Source organism: Babylonia areolata, chromosome 33, assembly GCF_041734735.1.
Source record: "Babylonia areolata isolate BAREFJ2019XMU chromosome 33, ASM4173473v1, whole genome shotgun sequence".
Lineage (NCBI taxonomy): Eukaryota > Metazoa > Mollusca > Gastropoda > Neogastropoda > Buccinidae > Babylonia > Babylonia areolata.
The window spans coordinates 22,997,509-23,021,498 of record NC_134908.1 but is presented as its reverse complement, the minus strand read 5'-3'; the positions used below and the strand labels follow the sequence as shown (position 1 = coordinate 23,021,498).

The 23,990-nt window shown below is 43.4% G+C and overlaps 1 protein-coding gene across 1 annotated transcript in view; it reads right to left on the bottom strand.

Annotated features, from left to right (window-relative positions):
• Positions 1–141: 141 nt before the first annotated feature.
• Positions 142–23,990, bottom strand: part of LOC143276981 (enoyl-CoA hydratase domain-containing protein 3, mitochondrial-like) — a 26,974-nt gene continuing 3,125 nt past the window's right edge. Inside the window, exons 3-10 of the mRNA XM_076581679.1 lie at positions 21,451–21,580; positions 19,387–19,458; positions 19,017–19,050; positions 14,627–14,711; positions 12,351–12,460; positions 7,484–7,542; positions 6,404–6,510; positions 142–2,415 (exon numbers count right to left, since the gene is read on the bottom strand). Of these exons, the coding sequence (XP_076437794.1) occupies positions 2,316–2,415; positions 6,404–6,510; positions 7,484–7,542; positions 12,351–12,460; positions 14,627–14,711; positions 19,017–19,050; positions 19,387–19,458; positions 21,451–21,580 (697 nt within the window). The 3' untranslated portion in view covers positions 142–2,315. The remainder of the gene's footprint in view (positions 2,416–6,403; positions 6,511–7,483; positions 7,543–12,350; positions 12,461–14,626; positions 14,712–19,016; positions 19,051–19,386; positions 19,459–21,450; positions 21,581–23,990) is intronic.

Genomic DNA, 23,990 nt, shown 5'->3' with positions numbered 1-23,990 from the left:
AGATGTGTTGTGACGCTTACTTGGGAAACTGAAAACACTTGTGCACACACCTACACCCACTTACCACATACGCTTACACTCACACTTCAGCACACACATGCACAGTCATGCTCAGCACACACACACACATGCACAGTCATATTCTTTTCAATATCTATTTTATTTACATATTAAAATAATTGAAAAAAACTTGGGCATTTATAATGAGCTCTGCCATCTTTGTAAAGGGGGACCAGAACACCAACATTAATAATATGAGGTGTGGGGGATGTTTTATGCACTTTCTAATGATAAGCCTTATTAGCATATGGTAGGTGCAATAACTGAGTGGTTAAAGCGTTGGACTTTCAATCTGAGGGTCCCTGGTTCAAGATCCCGTTATTTATGTCGGCGTTCGGGGGGTTATGGAAACAAGAATATACCCAGCATGCACACCCCTGAAAGTGGAATATGGCTGCCTTCATGGCGGGGTAAAAACAGTCGTACATGTAAAAGCCCAATCAGGTACATGCGAGTGAACAAGAGTGGGAGTTGCAGCCCACAAATGAAGAAGCATAAGGTAAAGGTCATCACTTGCATTGGTAACAGAAAGCAGTTCAATCACTCCAGATGACCAGTTATCTCCTCCCCCCTACAACAGCTGAGAGCACTGTTGAAGCCATGAGTACGATGTTCAGTCATGTCCAACTATGACCATCACAACAGCAGACGAGGTAACTGCTCTCCTGACTATCTGGGCTAGAATTTGATTTCTGTGGAGAGTGTCTTGCCCAAGTTACATCCCAACTCTCTCGGCCAAGAGGGTTTTGGCAGGGTTGGGAATGGTTCCCAGAGGCCACCTAGCCTCCAAGGCTGCAGCACAAAGAGCCAGTGCAATCTTGATTCTTCGTTTGAGAGTCGTAGTCCGCAAAAGACTAAGCTGTAAATGACTTTCCATTGCAATGGAAAAACTATTCATCTCGCATACAACTCACACTCTGCTGTTGAAGACATACTTTCGTACACAAAACGCACACATTATTATCAAGAACACGCTCAGCCTCATTGAAAACAGGCAAACGACATAGAGGCTAAAGCCAACAAGCTAAAAGCACCAAGTGAGGATACAATTGAGAAAACGAAAGTGGACGTGGCCACAGTGGTATGAACCATGAAACTAAATGATTTGATTCCATGAGAACATGAACTGAATAATTTTGAATTTTATGAGAACATACGTATCCATACTCTGTCCAAGTGAAAGCAACCACGTCTTATGGATAAGTAAGTACTTGGGGTGAGGGGTGGGGGGTACAAATCTCCTGTTGTTTTTCTTATTTCCTATCAGTTTCATATCAAGTGTTCTGGTCTAAATAAGCCATGAAGGCTGTGCTCCTCTTCTTTCTCTTATTCTAACAATAATAATAATAACAGAAATCTATACAGAGCCTTCCAAAGCTCAAGGCCCTTTACAGTAAATGCAAAAAGTAATAAAAAACAACAACAAACCTACACACATAAAAAAACAACAACAAAAAACAAAAAAACAACAACCACAATTTACATTAAATCATTTTCAAACCACCAGGTCAATCTAGTTGCTTTCTCTTTTTGCTGCTTACTCCATTTTATATTAATCTTGAGGGGCAGGGGGCACTGTTTTAAAAATATATGGATAGTTCATTGGCCTGGAAAGCTGAAGCCAACTGGACGCCATATTGTTAATCGTATCCGGCTGTCAGTCCGTTGAAATGTCGTCTGCTAACTGGTGGTAGTTTCTGGACTGTAACTGTGTATCTTCGATGAAATCATGTTATGCTTGCCCCCATGACATGCCAAATGTTGTGTCTTGATTGAAATCTGCCAATGGTTTATCTACCAAAGTTATTACAGGAAAACAGTGCAGTGACACGTGGTGCAAACTTGCAGTGGAGACACACACAGGAATGTCAGCTTAACTAACGCCGCGAGCAAGTGAAAGCTTGCCGTGAAGCTTGCTAAGCGCTCGGCTACATATATGAAGTTACTGCTTCGCGCTGTACTGACACGAGAAGCAAAATGGCTGACTGAACACTTCCGCTGGCTTCAGTTAGCAAAGGAGTGCAAAGAAGGCATGCGCTATCCATCTATTTTTAGATCGGTGGGCAGGGGGGTGTATCTGATTACTTTGCACGTTCTGTTTTCACATAATAATAATAATACACCTGGCCTCAGCAGCAACAAAAAAACACCTGTGCATACAAAACAATCCCTTGTTCCCCATCTACATATGTGAAACCGCACCCACTCCATACCTTGTGTATCACAGTCTCAGTCAAGGGAAGACAACCCACTGCTCAACTTTTCCACTGAGGTTTCCTCTTCTCAATGAAGGCCCCGATGCCTTCTTTTGAGTCAAACAGCTCCAAGTTGTCTGCCATGACTTTTTCGGCAAACCTGGAACAAAACAGGATCAAATATGAGAATGACAGTGGAGCGATGGCCTAGAGGTAACACGTCCGCTGAGGAAGCAAGAAAATCGGAGCATGCTGGTTCGAATCACAGCTCAGTCACCAATATTTTCTCCCCCTCCACTAGACCTTGAGTGGTGGTCTGGACGCTAGTCATTTGAATGAGATGATAAATCGAAGTCTCGTGTGCAGCATGCACTTAGCGCACGTAAAAGAACCCATGGCAACAAAAGGGTTGTTCCTGGCAAAATTCTGTAGAAAAATCCACTTTGACAGGAAAAACAAATAAAAATGCAAGCAGGAAAAAAAAAAAAAAAAAAAGGGTGGCGCTCTCAGTGTAGCGATGCGCTCTCCATGGGGAGAACAGCCCGAATTTCACACAGAGAAATCTGTTGTGACAAAAAAGAGAAATACAAATACACATGCAATCAGGAAAAGAAAACTAATCACAGAAAAAGTCTAAACAGTGTTGTTCTGGGTTCTTTCTTTCAGTGTGTCAAGTGCAGGCAGCAGACCTCGGTTTATCATTATTATGTTAATATTCATATAGCGCTTAATCTTGTGCAGAGACAAATCATTTATCATTATTATTATAATATTCATATAGCGCTGAATCTTGTGCAGAGACAAATCATTTATCATTATTATTAGAATATTCATAAAGCGCTGAATCTTGTGCAGAGACAAATCAAGGCACTTTTGCACCAGTCATTCACACGTATGTATAACTCAAAAACTGTAGAAACTAAAGACAAGGAAGAGGCAGGGAAGGGAGGCTATTTTGGGAAGAGGTGGGTTTTAAGGCCAGACTTGAAAGAGCTGAGTGTGGAGACCTGACGAAGTGAAAGAGGAAGTTCATTCCAATAACAAGGTCCAGAGACAGAGAAAGAATGGCGGCCAACAGTCGAGAGTTTGAATCTGGGTATGCGTAAACAGAGTGGATCCGAAGCCGATCGTAGTGAGCGAGATGGAGTGCAGAGGTGAAGGCAGCCACAGAGATAGGAAGGGGCAGTTTTGTGAATACATCTATAACATAGAGTGCTGATCTTGTACTTTATTCGGTGTGAGACATGGAGCCAGTGGAGATGTTGCAAAAGAGGAGTGACGTGCTCAGATCTTTTCTTTCTGAGGACGAGTCAGGTATGATGAGTCGAGTTATGTATATGCTGAAGGGACGAGACACTCAGTTTGATTTTCCCCGTCAAGCTTGTTAGGGCCCGAGGTGGGATCACACCCAGACCCTCAAGGTCTAAACAGTGTTCTGCACTTTTTAACTTTTCCGTTTCTCATCAAGGCGTCACTGCGTTTGGATAAATCCATACACGCTACACCACAACTTCTAGGCAGGTGCCTGATCTGCTGCATAGCCCAACGCACTTAGTAAGGCCTTGAGTGCATTCATATATTGGGCGTCCCCCCAAAAGTGAACTGCTTTTTGAGAAGTATTTTCTCAATGATAGAGAACCGAATCCATTGAAAATTTTCACACAGTAACCTTAGGGTATCATCAACAAGTCTGCAAAATATCTAAAAGTTCGGACGCAAATTATGCGAGTATTGTCAATTTCAAAACAGCATGTCAAAAAATCCAATATCAGAGGAAAACTCACTTATTTCAGTTTATGCTCAATGTGGCCTCCATCCTCCTCCACGACTAAACAAAGCCGTTTCTTCCAAGCAGAAATGCTTTTACATATTTCTTCCACCAATATCTCCTCCCATGACATAATTATCCTGTCCTTTAACGCCTGCTCTGTCAATTTGTGCTACAAATTTAGACGCTCAGTCTGATTTTTGAGTCAAACTCTGGAGAAAAGGAACGGAATCCAGACCCTCAAGGTCTAAACAGTGTCCACTGCATTCAGACAAATCCATATGCGCTACACCACATCTGCTGGACAGATGCCGAGGATCTGAGACCCAGACAGAAAGCATCTGTCAAAGAGTTAAGAGTGGCAATTTCCAAAGCCTGCAGTTCCAAGGCAGTGGTTTCAGCACATAGGAGATTTACCAGTTACAGTTATTTGTATCTGCATTTCTTTTTATCAAAACAGATTTCTCTGTGTGAAATTCAGGCTGCTCTCCCCAGGGAAAGCACGTCGCTACACTACAGCCCCACCCATTTTTTGACTCACTTGTGTAAACAAAGTGAATCTATGTTTTAACCCGGTGTTCGGTGTGTGTGTGTGTGTGTGTGTGTGTGTCTGTGTCTGTGTCTGTGTGTCTGTGGTAAACGTTAACATTGACATTTTCTCTGCAAATACTTTGTCAGTTGACACCAAATTAGGCATAAAAATAGGAAAAATTCAGTTCTTTCCAGTCATCTTGTTTAAAACAATATTGCACCTCTGGGATGGGCACAAAAAAATAAAAAAGAAGTTAAATTATATGCAAACTGCATTTACTGTTATATTGATATTTTTTGTATTCTCTAAACTTGGCACTTTGATCTGATATTCTGACACACCAACAAGAGCAGTCATTATTATCATTTTTTGTTCAAACAGGAACTTCTTTTGCTAAGCATGGAAGTTTTATTTATTTTGCAAACGTTTTTGGTGCAGATAGTAAAAAAGGGAAATTAATCTGTAATTAATGCTAGGGGACTTAATTTGCTTTAAACTGATCTTTCTCATTTTAAACATTACATTTTGAAATTATACTCAATACATAAAAAACTTGTGTGTTTTACTCTCAGTGTACAGGGCTTTCACTATGTTCATTCGCCCAAGTGGTCTTTTTCGGAAAATACTAAAATCAATATGACGAGTGGACTTTACAGATCTATTGCCTGAGCCCTGAAGGTCATGGGCAAAAATCAACTGCGTACACATATTTATACACATTCAAAGCGCGTGCTCATATTCTTTGCGAACGCGAACGACGCCATTTTGTTTCAAGTTGTTGACCTGCCTGTTCAATCCTATATTCAATGGACAATACACGATAACATGTGACGGAAAGTTGGAGAAGGAGACCTTTAAATATTTATTCAGAGAAAGATTTGTGAACGCCTCATCACTTACTGGATTGTGCCCCAAACTGCCATAAAAATATCCACAGAATCAGTTGGAATTCACAGTTAAAAACTGTAAACCATGCGAGTTAATACCTTTGAATTGATCATGATGAAACGAAAAAAATTCCAGTCTTGACTTTTCTCAAAATGAAGTCCTTTTCACTTCTTACGACGTTTGGAAGTACTTGTACTTGGCTCTACATGTTATTAGTTTAACAAAATACTAAATTTTCATATCAACTTTAAAACTATAAAACTAGAATGAACATAAAAGAGAAATTGAATCGACCGTGTCATACTGCATTCCCGGCAGGTGTAACTAAACTTGTACATCTATCTAGATCTAGAGAAAATGGCTAAATGTTGCAGTGTGTTTGCCGCGATAGCCACATTTCCTTTACCGCGGACTTAAAAAGAATTTTTTATTGCCCTTAAAGATTTTTTGAATGCCCAAGATACACCAGAACAATATGATTTAAACAGCGTTCTCACTGCGAATACCGCAATTGATTTATCGCCCTTTAAAAAAGTATGTTCAAATATTAAATTTTAGAACGTCAGTTAAGGAGCCACGACAGTGTAATGGGTAAGACAGTTTATTCTCACCCGAACACGCGGGGTTCGGAACTGGTTAGGACTTCTTTTTTTTTTAACCCGAAACTTTATAATAACAAGTACAGAACACATTTTAACGATTAGATTTTTTTTTTTTTTTTTTTTTAAGTGTATCACAAGTGAGTCTTGAAGGCCTTGCCTCTCTTGTTCTGTATTTTTTCCTGCATGCAGTTTTATTTGCTTTTCCTATCCACATGGATTTTTCTACAGAATTTTGCCAGGAACAACCCTTTTGTTGCCGTGGGTTTTTTTTACGTGTGCTAAGTGCATGCTGCACACAGGACCTCGGTTTATCATCTCATGCGAATGACAACAACAATAACAAGAAAGAAAAATTTACCTGTAAGCGGCTCGTTTCTCTAGACTCATCTGGGAGTAGAAGGCAGCTTTTCCAAGAGCAGTCACCTCTTTGCTGAACTCGCAGATTTTGGATGCTATCTTCTGCGTCTGAAACACCAGAACACATCATAAACAGCGCACGTAAAAGAACCCTCAGCAGCAAAAAGGGTTTGTCCCTGGCAAAGTTACGTAGGAACAAAATCCACCTTGATAGATAAAGAAAAAAAAAGAAAAAAAAAGAAACAAAGGTTGGTGCTCTCAGTGTAGCCATGCGCCCTCTCCGAGGAGAACAGCCTGAATTTCACAGACTGTTGTGTGTGTGTGTGTGTGTGTGTGTGTGTGTGTGTGTGTGTGTGTGTGTGTGTGTGTGTGTGTGTGTGTGTGTGTGTGTGTGTGTGTATGTGTGTGTGTGTGTGTGTGTGTGTGTGTGTGTGTGTGTGTGTGTGTGTGTGTGTGTGTGTGTGTGTGTGTGTGTATGTGTGTATGTATGTGTGTGTATGTATGTGTGTGTATGTATGTGTGTGTGTGTGAGCGTATGTGTGTTTGTGAGTGTATGTGTGTGTGTGTGTGTGTATGTGTGAGTGTATGTGTGTGTGTGTGTATGTGTGTTTGAGCATGTGTGTGTGTGTGTGTGTGTGAGCGTATGTATGTGTGTGTGTGTGTGAGCGTATGTGTGTGTGTGTATGTATGTGTGGGTGTGTGTGTGTGTGTGTGTGTGTGTGTGTGTGTGTGTGTGTGTGTGTGTGTGTGTCCTTGTGTATCACTGATGTGTTCATGTAAAGTGCTTTGAAGTGTTTAAAAGCAATATATAGATGTGCGATTATTATCACTATTACTATTATTAGCATTGTTATTATTATCACTATCATCATTATCATAATTAATTTTCATCATCATTGTTATGATTATCACCATCATCATCATCACCATCATCATATTTTACTATCATTATTCTCATTATCATATCATCATCATTACCATTATTATTACCATCATCATTATGATGATCATCATCACTTATATCATTGTTATTATAATTATTATTGTCATTATTATTACTTTTGATGTTGTTGTACCATACCTCCTCTTGCAGCAAGTCTTCAGGGACTACCTTGCTGACCAGACCGTGCAGCAAGGCATCTGGGGATAATTCACACATCAAATCAATAGATCAATTCACTCATCAAATCAATAGATCAATTCACTCACCAAATCAATAGATCAATTCACTCATCAAATCAACAGATCAATTTACTCATCAAATCAACAGATCAATTCACTCATCAAATCAATCATCATCTTCAACAGCAGATCAATTCAATCAAATCAACAGCACATCAATTCACTCATCAAATCAATCATCACCATCAACAGCAGATCAATTCACACATCAAATCAACAGCACATTAATTCACTCATCAAATCAATCATCATCAACAGCAGATCAATTCACACATCAAATCAACAGCACATCAATTCACTCATCAAATCAATCATCATCAACAGCAGATCAATTCACTCAACAAATCAATGACACGCACATCATCAACAGCAGATCAATTCACAAAACCAAATCATATTTCATCAATAGCAGATAAATTTGTGCATCATATCAATGTTCATCAATGGCAGACCAAATTATACATCAAATCAATAATCATTGATAGCTGGTAAATTCACATAAAACCAATTATCATCAACAGCAGATCAGTTCACATCAAATCAACAGTCATCAATGGGAGACAAGCTCACACACCCAATCAGTATTCATAAACATTCCACAAGTTAAACATTCCACAAGTTAAACATTCACAAAAATGGCTACCTTCTGAATCAATCAAGACACAGTGTCACAGAATAACCTCTTGCTACCACTTGTTTCCAACGACACACCGAACATCTGATGCCGACGTTCTATCCTTTGCCTCTGATGCCGACGTTCTATCCTTTGCCTCTGATGCCGACGTTCTATCCTTTGCCTCTGATGCCTCTGATGCCGACGTTCTATCCTTTGCCTCTGATGCCTCTGATGCCGACATTCTATCCTTTGCCTCTGATGCCTCTGATGCCGACATTCTATCCTTTGCCTCTGATGCCGACATTCTATCCTTTGCCTCTGATGCCTCTGATGCCGACATTCTATCCTTTGCCTCTGATGCCTCTGATGCCGACATTCAATTCTTTGCCTCTGATGCCGACATTCTATCCTTTGCCTCTGATGCCTCTGATGCCGACATTCTATCCTTTGCCTCTGATGCCTCTGATGCCGACGTTCTATCCTTTGCCTCTGATGCCTCTGATGCCGACGTTCTATCCTTTGCCTCTGATGCCGACATTCTATCCTTTGCCTCTGATGCCGACATTCTATCCTTTGCCTCTGATGCCGACATTCTATCCTTTGCCTCTGATGCCTCTGATGCCGACATTCTATCCTTTGCCTCTGATGCCGACATTCTATCCTTTGCCTCTGATGCCGACATTCAATTCTTTGCCTCTGATGCCTCTGATGCCGACATTCTATCCTTTGCCTCTGATGCCTCTGATGCCGACGTTCAATTCTTTGCCTCTGATGCCTCTGATGCCGACGTTCTATTCTTTGCCACTGATGCTTCTGATGCCGACATTCAATTCTTTGCCTCTGATGCCGACGTTCTATTCTTTGCCCTGATGCCGACGTTCTATTCTTTGCCCTGATGCCGACGTTCTATTCTTTGCCTCTGATGCCGACGTTCTATTCTTTGCCTCTGATGCCGACGTTCTATTCTGTGCCCCCAGTCGTTGCTTTGTAAAGTCACGACGACAAACAGCAAACTAAATCATCATTTGTTCATGATACTGCTTCCTTCTTTTTGTTTTCAAAGTAGGAGTGGGGGTGGTGTGGGGGTGGGCATGGAGTGTGTGGGGGGTGAGCATTTATAAAGTATTTTACTCAGAACAATGCTGGATTAATACATGGTGCACACTAACAGAAATAAAAAACCATAAACAAAACAACAATAGACTTTTTCTGTGTACAAAGGCTGCAACTTCCATGTCCAGTTGAATGTATGAGTTGGATTTTATGTTTATGACCATTTTTACACTGCCATGTTGGCAGATGTTTTAAGGGGTGTGTGTGCTGGGTATGTTCTTCTTTCCATAAACCACCAAACGCTGACATGGATTACAGGATCTTTAACGTGCGTAGTTGATCCTCTGCATGCGTACACACATGATGGGGGGGATTCAGGCACAAGCAGGCCTGCAAATTTGTTGACCTGGGAAATCGGAAAAATCGGCACCTGGTGTGCTGAAACTGGGGGTTGAACTCAGGTGAGAACCCAGCGCTCAAACTATTCAGTGACGGGCGCAACAGCCGAGTGGTTAAAGCGTTGGACTTCCAATCTGATGGTCCTGGGTTCGACTCTCCGTTACAGCGCCTGGTGTGTAAAGGGTGGAGATTTTTACGATCTTCCAGGTCAGCGTTTGTACAGACCTGTTTAGTGCCTGAACCCTCTTCACGTGTATACGCAAGCAGAAGATCAAAATATGCATGTTAAAGATACTGTAATCCATATCAACGTTTGGTGGGTTACAGAAACAAAAACATACCCAGCATGCACACCCCTGAAAATGGAGTATGGCTGCATATATGGTGGGGAGGGCCGGGGGGTGGGGGGGGGGGCAGTCATACACGTAAAAGCCAACTCATGTACATACAAGTGAACATGGGAGTTGCAGCCCACAAACCAAGAAGAAGAAACCATTCGGCAACAGCACCTGTCACAGTCACAGTCACAACAGCCACTCCACCACCTGTCACAGTCACAGACACAACAGCCACTCCACCACCTGTCACAGTCACAACAGCCACTCCACCACCTGTCACAGTCACAGACACAACAGCCACTCCACCACCTGTCACAGTCACAGTCACAACAGCCACTCCACCACCTGTCACAGTCACAGACACAACAGCCACTCCACCACCTGTCACAGTCACAACACAACAGCCACTCCACCACCTGTCACAGTCACAGACATAACAGCCACTCCACCACCTGTCACAGTCACAACACAACAACCACTCCACCACCTGTCACAGTCACAGACACAACAGCCACTCCACCACCTGTCACAGTCACAGACATAACAGCCACTCCACCACCTGTCACAGTCACAACAGCCACTCCACCACCTGTCACAGTCACAACACAACAGCCACTCCACCACCTGTCACAGACACAACACAACAGCCACTCCACCACCTGTCACAGTCACAACACAACAGCCACTCCACCACCTGTCACAGTCACAACACAACAGCCACTCCACCACCTGTCACAGTCACAAACACAACACAACAGCCACTCCACCACCTGTCACAGTCACAACACAACAGCCACTCCACCACCTGTCACAGTCACAGACACAACAGCCACTCCACCACCTGTCACAGTCACAGACACAACAACCACTCCACCACCTGTCACAGTCACAACAGCCACTCCACCACCTGTCACAGTCACAGACACAACAGCCACTCCACCACCTGTCACAGTCACAGACACAACAGCCACTCCACCACCTGTCACAGTCACAGACACAACAGCCACTCCACCACCTGTCACAGTCAAAGACACAACAGCCACTCCACCACCTGTCACAGTCACAGACACAACAACCACTCCACCACCTGTCACAGTCACAGACACAACACAACAGCCACTCCACCACCTGTCCACAGACACAACACAACAGCCACTCCACCACCTGTCACAGTCACAGACACAACACAACAGCCACTCCACCACCTGTCACAGTCACAACACAACACAACAGCCACTCCACCACCTGTCACAGTCACAGACATAACAGCCACTCCACCACCTGTCACAGTCACAGACATAACAGCCACTCCACCACCTGTCACAGTCACAGACATAACAGCCACTCCACCACCTGTCACAGTCACAGACACAACAGCCACTCCACCACCTGTCACAGTCACAGACACAACAGCCACTCCACCACCTGTCACAGTCACAGACACAACACAACAGCCACTCCACCACCTGTCACAGTCACAAACACAACAGCCACTCCACCACCTGTCACAGTCACAACACAACAGCCACTCCACCACCTGTCACAGTCACAACAGCCACTCCACCACCTGTCACAGTCACAGACACAACAGCCACTCCACCACCTGTCACAGTCACAGACACAACAGCCACTCCACCACCTGTCACAGTCACAGTCACAACAGCCACTCCACCACCTGTCACAGTCACAGTCACAACAGCCACTCCACCACCTGTCACAGTCACAACACAACAGCCACTCCACCACCTGTCACAGTCACAGACATAACAGCCACTCCACCACCTGTCACAGTCACAGACACAACAGCCACTCCACCACCTGTCACAGTCACAACACAACAGCCACTCCACCACCTGTCACAGTCACAACACAACAGCCACTCCACCACCTGTCACAGTCACAACACAACAGCCACTCCACCACCTGTCACAGTCACAGACACAACAGCCACTCCACCACCTGTCACAGTCACAGACACAACACAACAGCCACTCCACCACCTGTCACAGTCACAGACACAACAGCCACTCCACCACCTGTCACAGTCACAGACACAACAGCCACTCCACCACCTGTCACAGTCACAACACAACAGCCACTCCACCACCTGTCACAGTCACAACAGCCACTCCACCACCTGTCACAGTCACAGACACAACAGCCACTCCACCACCTGTCACAGTCACAGACACAACAGCCACTCCACCACCTGTCACAGTCACAACAGCCACTCCACCACCTGTCACAGTCACAGACACAACAGCCACTCCACCACCTGTCACAGTCACAGACACAACACAACAGCCACTCCACCACCTGTCACAGTCACAGACACAACAGCCACTCCACCTGTCACCCACCCTGTGAAGAAATGGGCTGTCCTGTGAACATCATCTCCAGAGCCACTTTCCTGGGAACGGCCCGGCCCACTGCCACCCCGGGGGTGGTGCAGAACAGCCCTACATGCACACTGCACAACAGAGAGACCTCACAATCACTGTACAGAACACACACACACACACACACACACACACACACACACACTTATACACACACATGCACACAGAGTCGTAGTACACAGACATCCACACACATATTCTGCTCATTCACTTGCACAACATACTAAACAAATACATGAAGTCAATGAAAAAGATTCAAAGCTGTAAAATACACAAGAACGGTTAATTAAGCAAGTAAAGACTTTTGTTTTAACTCCTTTCGGACGATGGAACGCTATAGCTGTTTTGACAATTAAATTTTTTTCCACATTTTCCTCAAGGGGTAGCATAAAAATCGCAGCTACACCGGGCAATGCGAACGTGTCAAGGGTTGAATGGAAAGTTTCTTCATGAGGTTCTGTAACTATACACTCGCTAGCCAGCCGTTGACCTTGGTATCCCACATTACAAGCTAATCTGCATATGTATCGAAAATGGCGTCGCAGGCGATATAAGTGGAAATTTTTGGAGCAAACTAGATCATGACAGTGGCTTTTACTGCTGCTGAAGTGATTGAAATGCTTAAAACTGAAGGTTTCGACATCAACGTGGATGATGAAGATGTTGAATTAAGTATCTGCAATGAAGAAAGCTACCAGCAAGAAAGTACTGACAGTGATTCAGCTTCTGAGGGCTGTGAAGAGAGGGAGGGGGGAGGGCATACACACGACATGAGAAGAGGGGTCAGTGGGTCAAGTACAGGGAGTTTCATTCAGTTACTTTGTGTTTTGTATTTTTTGTGATTTTTTCCCTAACCCTAACAAATGGGTCGCCTGCAGGGGAAAGCAAGGAAGAAAACTATTCGTCCGGAGCGAGTTCAACTGAAGATGATGAATGCCGAGATAGCCGCAGATTGCACCAGGGGAGGAAACTGCTGTCCAGTCAGACGTACAACTGTTTCGTCTAATATCACTTACAGTGAAAAGACGTTAAACTAAAGAACGAACGAACGAACAACGTACAACTGCCTCTCTCTTCCAGAGTTTCCGTTTCTCAAGGAGGCGTCACTCTGTTCGGACAAATCCATACACTCTACACCACATCTGCTAGGCAGATGCCTGACAGCAGCATAACCCAACGCACTTGTAAAGCCTTGATCGCATGCGTACAATAGTTTTGTAGGAGGCATGTGTACAATAGTTTTGTAGGAGGCATGCGTACAATAGTTTTGTAGGAGGCATGTGTACAATAGTTTTGTAGGAGTGGATTTCATCCACAGAATGCTGCCAGATGACAACACTTTTGTTGCCGTGGGTTCTTTTTCAATGTGCCAAGTGTGTGCTGCACATGAGACCTCTGTTTATCATCACCAGATGCTCAGACCCTGGCAGACAATGTACAGGCAGCTGAGCCGTGTGAATGACTGGTGTATAAGCACTCTGATTTGTTTCTGCACAAGATTCAGCACTATATATATAGTTTTACATAACTATTATATTATATCATACTATATCATATTACATTACATAACATTAAAAAATATATATTATATCACATCATATCATATCACATTACATCATATCACACACTATTTTATTACTTTATAGTATAGTATATAATAGTCTATCATATAATATTATTTACTATTACATTACATCATCATCATTATTATCATTATCATCATCATCATTATTATCATCATCATTATAATCATTATCATTAATAATAATAATCATTATCATTATCATTAGTAGTAGTAGTAGTAGTCGTCATAGCATCATAGCAGCAGCAGCAGTAGCAGTAGTAGTAGTAGCAGCAGCAGCATCAGTAGGAGTAGTAGTAGTAGTAGCAGTCGTCATAGCATCATAGCAGCAGCAGCAGTAGTAGTTGTAGTAGCAGCAGCAGTAGTAGTAGTAGTAGCAGCAGTAGCAGTAGTAGTTGTAGTAGCAGCAGCAGTAGTAGCAGCAGCAGCAGCAGTAGTAGTAGCAGCAGCAGCAGTAGTAGTTGTAGTCATAGCAGTAGCAGCAGTAGTAGTAGTAGCAGTAGTAGTAGTAGCAGCGGCAGCAGCAGTAGTAGTAGTAGCAGCAGCAATAGTAGTAGCAGCAGCAGCAGTAGTAGTAGCAGCAGTAGTAGTAGTAGCAGCAGCAGTAGTAACAGCAGCAGCAGCAGCAGTAGCAGCAGCAGCAGCAGAACGTTACCCAGGCGTGGCAAACTTGGACTTGTCGCTGACGACAGCAATGTCACAGGTGGCCACCAACTGACATCCTGCCGCTGTTGCCAGACCTGTACACAGATACCACCCATTTCTTCCTCATTGCTGCTGTACAGAGAACCACTCATTTCTTCCTCATTGCTGCTGTACACAGATACCATCCATTTCTTCCTCATTGCTGCTGTACAGAGATACCATTCATTTCTTCCTCATTGCTGTACAGAGATACCACTCATTTTTTCCTCATTGCTGCTGTACAGAGATACCACCCATTTCTTCCTCATTGCTGCTGTACAGAGATACCACCCATTTCTTCCTCATTGCTGTACAGAGATACCACCCATTTCTTCCTCATTGCTGCTGTACAGAGATACCACCCATTTCTTCCTCATTGCTGTACAGAGATACCACTCATTTCTTCCTCATTGCTGCTGTACAGAGATACCACCCATTTCTTCCTCATTGCTGTACAGAGATACCACCCATTTCTTCCTCATTGCTGCTGTACAGAGATACCACCCATTTCTTCCTCATTGCTGTACAGGGATACCACTCATTTCTTCCTAATTGCTGTACAGAGATACCACTCATTTCTTCCTCATTGCTGCTGTACAGAGATACCACTCATTTCTTCCTCATTGCTGCTGTACAGAGATACCACCCATTTCTTCCTCAATGCTGCTGTACAGAGATACCACCCATTTCTTCCTCGTACAGATACCAACCCATTCTTCCTAATGCGGTACAGAGAAACCATCAATTTCTTCCTCATTGCTGCTGTACAGAGATACCACTCATTTCGTCCTCATGCTGCTGTACAGAGATACCACCACATTTTCGGCTCATTGCTGTACAAGATTCCACACATTTCTTCCTCAATCTGCTGTACAGAGATACCACTCATTTCTTCCTCATTGCTGCTCGTACAGAGATACCATCCATTTCTTCCTCATTGCTGCTGTACAGAGATACCACCCATTTCTTCCTCGTTGCTGCTGTACAGAGATACCACTCATTTCTTCCTCATTGCTGTACAGAGATACCACCCATTTCTTCCTCATTGCTGCTGTACAGAGATACCACCCATTTCTTCCTCATTGCTGTACAGAGATACCACCCATTTCTTCCTCATTGCTGTACAGAGATACCACCCATTTCTTCCTCATTGCTGTACAGAGATACAACCCATTTCTTCCTCGTTGTTGCTGTACAGAGATACCACCCATTTCTTCCTCATTGCTGTACAGAGATACCACCCATTTCTTCCTCATTGCTGTACAGAGATACCACTCATTTCTTCCTCATTGCTGCTGTACAGAGATACCACCCATTTCTTCCTCATTGCTGCTGTACAGAGATACCACTCATTTCTTCCTCATTGCTGCTGTACAGAGATACCACCCATTTCTTCCTCATTGCTGCTGTACAGAGATACCACCCATTTCTTCCTCATTGCTGCTGTACAGAGATACCACTCATTTCTTCCTCGTTGCTGTACAGAGATACCACCCATTTCTTCCTCATTGCTGCTGTACAGAGATACCACCCATTTCTTCCTCATTGCTGTACAGAGATACCACTCATTTCTTCCTCATTGCTGCTGTACAGAGATACCACTCATTTCTTCCTCGTTGCTGTACAGAGATACCACCCATTTCTTCCTCATTGCTGTACAGAGATACCACCCATTTCTTCCTCATTGCTGTACAGAGATACCACTCATTTCTTCCTCGTTGCTGTACAGAGATACCACCCATTTCTTCCTCATTGCTGTACAGAGATACCACTCATTTCTTCCTCATTGCTGTACAGAGATACCACCCATTTCTTCCTCATTGCTGCTGTACAGAGATACCACCCATTTCTTCCTCATTGCTGCTGTACAGAGATACCACCCATTTCTTCCTCATTGCTGTACAGAGATACCACCCATTTCTTCCTCATTGCTGTACAGAGATACCACCCATTTCTTCCTCATTGCTGTACAGAGATACCACCCATTTCTTCCTCGTTGCTGCTGTACAGAGATACCACTCATTTCTTCCTCATTGCTGTACAGAGATACCACTCATTTCTTCCTCGTTGCTGTACAGAGATACCACCCATTTCTTCCTCATTGCTGTACAGAGATACCACCCATTTCTTCCTCATTGCTGTACAGAGATACCACCCATTTCTTCCTAATTGCTGTACAGAGATACCACCCATTTCTTCCTCGTTGCTGCTGTACAGAGATACCACTCATTTCTTCCTCATTGCTGTACAGAGATACCACCCATTTCTTCCTCATTGCTGTACAGAGATACCACCCATTTCTTCCTCATTGCTGTACAGAGATACCACCCATTTCTTCCTCGTTGCTGCTGTACAGAGATACCACTCATTTCTTCCTCATTGCTGTACAGAGATACCACCCATTTCTTCCTCATTGCTGTACAGAGATACCACCCATTTCTTCCTAACTGCTGTACAGAGATACCACCCATTTCTTCCTCGTTGCTGCTGTACAGAGATACCACCCATTTCTTCCTAACTGCTGTACAGAGATACCACCCATTTCTTCCTCATTGCTGCTGTACAGAGATACCACCCATTTCTTCCTCATTGCTGTACAGAGATACCACCCATTTCTTCCTCATTGCTGCTGTACAGAGATACCACTCATTTCTTCCTCATTGCTGTACAGAGATACCACCCATTTCTTCCTCATTGCTGTACAGAGATACCACCCATTTCTTCCTCATTGCTGCTGTACAGAGATACCACCCATTTCTTCCTAACTGCTGTACAGAGATACCACCCATTTCTTCCTCATTGCTGCTGTACAGAGATACCACCCATTTCTTCCTCATTGCTGTACAGAGATACCACCCATTTCTTCCTCATTGCTGCTGTACAGAGATACCACCCATTTCTTCCTCATTGCTGTACAGAGATACCACCCATTTCTTCCTCGTTGCTGTACAGAGATACCACCCATTTCTTCCTCAATGCTGCTGTACAGAGATACCACCCATTTCTTCCTCATTGCTGCTGTACAGAGATACCACCCATTTCTTCCTCATTGCTGCTGTACAGAGATACCACTCATTTCTTCCTCATTGCTGCTGTACAGAGATACCACCCATTTCTTCCTCATTGCTGCTGTACAGAGATACCACTCATTTCTTCCTCATTGCTGCTGTACAGAGATACCACCCATTTCTTCCTCATTGCTGCTGTACAGAGATACCACCCATTTCTTCCTCATTGCTGCTGTACAGAGAACCACTCATTTCTTCCTCATTGCTGTACAGAGATACCACCCATTTCTTCCTCATTGCTGCTGTACAGAGATACCACCCATTTCTTCCTCGTTGCTGCTGTGTGCACGTGTCAAATCTTCTTCTTCTTCGTTCATGGGCTGCAACTCTCACATTCACTCGTATGTACATGAGTGGGCCTTTACGTGTATGACCGTTTTTACCCCACCTTGTAGGCAGCCATACTCCGTTTTCAGGGGTGTGCATGCTGAGTATGTCCTTGTTTCCATGACCCACCAAACGCTTTCATGGATTACAGGATCTTTAATGTGCATATCTGATCTTCTGCTTGCATGTACACATGAAGGGGGTTCAGGCACAAGCAGGTCTGCACATATGTTGACCTGGGAGATCGGAAAAAATCTCCACCCTTTACCCACCAGGCGTCGTTACCGAGATACGAATCTGAGGCCCTCAGATTGAAAGTCCAATGCTTTAACACAGCTTACAGATCAGGATGTCAGTGAAGGGCTGTCACCTCACTGAGATCAGACACAGCTTACAGATCAGGATGTCAGTGAAGGGCTGAGATCAGACAGAGTTTACAGGTCAGGGTGCCAGTCACCAGTCTACACCTGAAATTCTTTTACTTGGGATTATATTATCTGTTTTGGTTTTGCAAAATGAATAACATGACAGAAAAGTACATTGACCACAGGAAATGTGGTTCAAACCAACACCACCCTCATCTCATTTCTGCGAAGGAACACCAGTCAAAGAGGGCAACAGAGGCTCTGTACGTAATTCACCTGAGTGATGACCAGGACAGGTAAATCCTGTAACAGAGGCTCTGTACGTAATTCACCTGAGTGATGACCAGTACAGGTAAATCCTGTAACAGAGGCTCTGTACGTAATTCACCTGAGTGACGACCAGGACAGGTAAATCCTGTAACAGAGGCTCTGTACGTAATTCACCTGAGTGACGACCAGGACAGGTAAATCCTGTAACAGAGGGACAGGTCAATCCTCTAACAGAGGCTCTGTACGTACCATTCACCTGAGTGATGACCAGGACAGGTAAATCCTGTAACAGAGGGACAGGTAAATCCTCTAACAGAGGCTCTGTACGTACCATTCACCTGAGCGATGACAGGGACAGGTAAATCCTGTAACAGATGGAAAACATTTCATCTTAAGCTGATGATGATAATAACAATGATGACAACAATAATACTAATGACCATGACTGTAATGATATTGATGATAATAATAACAATAACAATAATAATGAAATGCATTTTTGTAGTATTTACCCTGCAGCTCTACAGATCTTTTGTGTGTGCGTGCGTGCTTGCGTGTGTGCGTGCATGGGTGCGTGCGTGCTTGTGTCTGTGCATGTGTGTGTGTGTGTGTGTGTGTGTGTGTGTGTGTGTGTGTGTGCATGTGCGTGCATGCATGTGTGTGTGTGTGTGTGTGTGTGTGAAAACATGTTTCCAACACACCTGTATCAGGTTCATCACAGACGTACACGTACTAAAGACTTTTTCATGGTATTGTCGTCCAGTTTTCTCCGTCTGCAATCAACACACACACACACACACATATATATATATATATTTTTTTTATATATGTGTGTATGTATGCGTGTGTGTGTGTGTATGTATGTGTATATATATATATATATATATATATATATATATATATATTCAGAGAGAGAGAGAGACAGAAACAAACACATCAATCTATCACATATTCCAAATTCTTGTTCCTTCCTTAAGGAAGTGATTTCTCTCCCTTCACTAGATCTCGAGTGGTGGTCTGGACGCTAGTCAGTTGGATGAGATGATAAACTGGGGTCCCGTGTGCGGCATGCACTTAGTGCACGTAAAAGAACCCAAGGCAACAAAGGGTTGTCCCTGGCAAAATTCTGTAGAAAGAAAACAAACAAACAACAAAAACACCACCCCCCCTTCAAAAAAAAAAAAAAAAAAAAAATGCAGGCAGGTAAAAAAAACAAAAAATGGGTGGTGCTCTCAGTGTAGTGATATGCTCTCCCTGGGGAGAGCAGCCTGAATTTCATACTGAGAAATCTGTTGTGACAAAAAGGAGCAATACAATATATATATATCAGCCTGCCTGCCTACTCATCCGTCGGACCGACTGGAGACTCCATCACAGTGCTTCCCCTTTCTGTTTATCTTGTAGCAGTGAGGAGGGACACCCTGTGTGTATGTTTATCTTGTAGCAGTGAGGAGGGACACCCTGTGTGTATGTTTATCTTGTAGCAGTGAGGAGGGACACCCTGTGTGTATGTTTATCTTGTAGCAGTGAGGAGGGACACCCTGTGTGTTTATCTTGTAGCAGTGAGGAGGGACACCCTGTGTGTATGTTTATCTTGTAGCAGTGAGGAGGGACACCCTGTGTGTTTATCTTGTAGCAGTGAGGAGGGACACCCTGTGTGTATGTTTATCTTGTAGCAGTGAGGAGGGACACCCTGTGTGTATGTTTATCTTGTAGCAGTGAGGAGGGACACCCTGTGTGTATGTTTATCTTGTAGCAGTGAGGAGGGACACCCTGTGTGTATGTTTATCTTGTAGCAGTGAGGAGGAACACCCTGTGTGTTTATCTTGTAGCAGTGAGGAGGAGGGACACCCTGTGTGTATGTTTATCTTGTAGCAGTGAGGAGGGACACCCTGTGTGTTTATCTTGTAGCAGTGAGGAGGGACACCCTGTGTGTATGTTTATCTTGTAGCAGTGAGGAGGAGGGACACCCTGTGTGTTTATCTTGTAGCAGTGAGGAGGGACACCCTGTGTGTTTATCTTGTAGCAGTGAGGAGGGACACCCTGTATGTTTATCTTGTAGCAGTGAGGAGGAGGGACACCCTGTGTGTTTATCTTGTAGCAGTGAGGAGGGACACCCTGTGTGTATGTTTATCTTGTAGCAGTGAGGAGGGACACCCTGTGTGTTTATCTTGTAGCAGTGAGGAGGGACACCCTGTGTGTTTATCTTGTAGCAGTGAGGAGGGACACCCTGTATGTATGTTTATCTTGTAGCAGTGAGGAGGGACACCCTGTATGTTTATCTTGTAGCAGTGAGGAGGAGGGACACCCTGTATGTTTATCTTGTAGCAGTGAGGAGGAGGGACACCCTGGGGGGGACTGGGGGTGGGGGTGGGGACTGGGGGTAAGGTGGGGGGACTGGGGGGGTAAGGGGGGGGACTGGGGGTAAGGGGGGACTAGGGGTATTATACACAAGAAAAACCCTTGCAGTAACTCACAGCCTTGCTGAGCCAAAATATGAGTCAATCTTGCCTCCTAGTTTGAGTCATAGTCCTTCACAAAAGACTACGCTGTAAATGAAATAATTGCAATGGAGAAACCATTGATCATAAAACTCTCACTTTGCTGTTGCACATAGTCATTACCTAATGCCATTATCAGTGGTGCCGACTTCATCTTACATCGAGGGTTAGTGGTTAATCATGTGTTTTAATATGAATAGTGCTGTACTGACTGAAAAGAAAAGAACCTTTTTTGCAAGAAAAAGAAAAGAAAGATAACAATACCAGTTCTTTCAGGTCATGCCCAGCACTGAAGACTGGGCCAGTGTGAGTGAGAACAATGACACGCACATCCTCATTGTCTGTGGACAGGGCCATGTGAAGCTGGTTTAGCATGGCCAGTGATAGGGCGTTCCTGTGGGAATGATGATATTGATGATAATAACAATAACAGTGTGAGTGAGAACGATGACACGCACATCCTCATTGTCTGTGGACAGGGCTGTGTGAAGCTGGTTTAGCATGGCCAGTGATAGTATGAAAAATGCTAATAATGATAATAATTATACTAATACATTGGCTCCCCACTGAAGCGAGAATTAAATACAAAGTTGCGTGTCTCTGCTATTCTGCTTTCCACTCTGAGGACCTACATATCTTTCTGACCTTATCAGTGTTTACACTCCTGCAAGAAATCTTCGCTCTTCCTCTGACTGTTGCCTTTTGAAACTTCCTTGTGTCAATACAAGAACCTATGGTGAACATTCTTCTGATGAAGCCATAGACCATCTTCCACAAGTCCCCATCAACGAAACACTGGACGATCCGCCAACACTTCTTGAGACCCAGAAAGCAATCCGTCTACTATCCAGTGGCAAAGCAACTGGCTCAGACTCCATACCAGCAAAGGTCTACAGGGATGGAGGCACTGTGCTGACTGAGAAGCTCCATCAGCTGTACTCACTCATGTGGAAAGAAGAGACGATCCCCCAGGATTTCAAAGATGCATCTATCATTCACTTGTACAAGCGAAAGGGGAACTGGCAAGCCTGTGATAACCATCAGGGCATTTCCTTGCTCTCCATGGCAGGCAAGATACTTGCCAGGATCCTACTAAACTGCCTCACAGCACACCTTGACCAAGGTCATTTGCCTGAGAGCCAATGTGGATTCCAGAAAGAGTGCGGAACCACCAACATGGTGTTTGCTGCAAGGCAGCTGCAAGAGAAATGTCAGGAGCAAAATGCTGATCTGTTCTCCACCTATGTCGACCTCACTAAGGCCTTCGACACCGTGAGTAGAGAGGGACTGTGGAAGATCATGGCCAAGTACGGATGCCCTTGGAAATTTATTTCCTTGGTCAGCCAATTCCATGAAGGCATGCAGGCTCGAGTCCAGGACAATGGTGAAACATCTGCTCCTTTTCCAGTCACAAATGGTGTCAAGCAAGGCAAACAGTAGTAATAGCAGTGGTACTACTATGACCACTAGTACTACAACTACAACCAGTAGTAATAACAATAATAATGATAACAAAAACAACAACAAAATACCAATAATGGCAGTCATAATACTTTTATGAACACAGCGCCTCTCCATGTAAAACATCCCAATCAATGGACACTGTCTTTTTTTTTGTTTTTCTTTTTTTTTAATGATTTGTGTATGCCTGTGCAAATGGGACGTCCAGCAGACTGAATGCTGGCATGGAAGAGACCAGCTCTGTTTGAAGAGTGAGGGGGGTGTGGTCCTCTGACGCCTCACTGCTTACAGCTTCCTTGTGGACTGGTGGCAGGTCAGTTTCTTTTCTTATTCAGAAATAGTGTTTCTTAAAATACATAGTGGAGTGATAGCCTGGAGGTAACGCATCCACCTAGGAAGCAAGAGAATCTGACCGCACTGGTTCGAATCACGGCTCAGCCGCCGATATTTTCTCCCCCTCCACTAGACCTTGAGTGATGGTCTGGACGCTAGTCATTCAGTTGAGACGATAAACCGAGGTCCCGTGTGCAGCATGCACTTAGCGCATGTAAAAGAACCCACGGCAACAAAAGGGTGGTTTCTGCCAAAAATACAAAAAAATGGGTGGCACTGTAGTGTGGGGAGAGCAGCCTGAATTTCACACAGAGAAATATGTTGTGGTAAAAAGAAATACAAATACAATACATGGCATCTTATAAACACTGACAATAACAACAATAATGACAATAATGAATATGATGATGATAATAATAATAACAACAAGAACAACAACAACAATAACAACAATAATGACAGTGAATGATAATTAAATCAAACAACAATAACAACAATAATGACAGTGAATGATAATTAAATCAAACAACAATAACAACAATAATGACAGTGAATGATAATTAAATCAAACAACAATAACAACAATAATGACAGTGAATGATAATTAAATCAAACAACAATAATGACAGTGAATGATAATTAAATCAAACAACAATAACAACAATAATGACAGTGAATGATAATTAAATCAAACAACAATAACAACAATAATGACAGTGAATGATAATTAAATCAAACAACAATAATGACAGTGAATGATAATTAAATCAAACAACAATAATGACAGTGAATGATAATTAAATCAAACAACAATAACAACAATAATGACAGTGAATGATAATTAAATCAAACAACAATAATGACAGTGAATGATAATTAAATCAAACAACAATAATGACAGTGAATGATAATTAAATCAAACAACAATAACAACAATAATGACAGTGAATGATAATTAAATCAAACAACAATAATGACAGTGAATGATAATTAAATCAAACAACAATAAT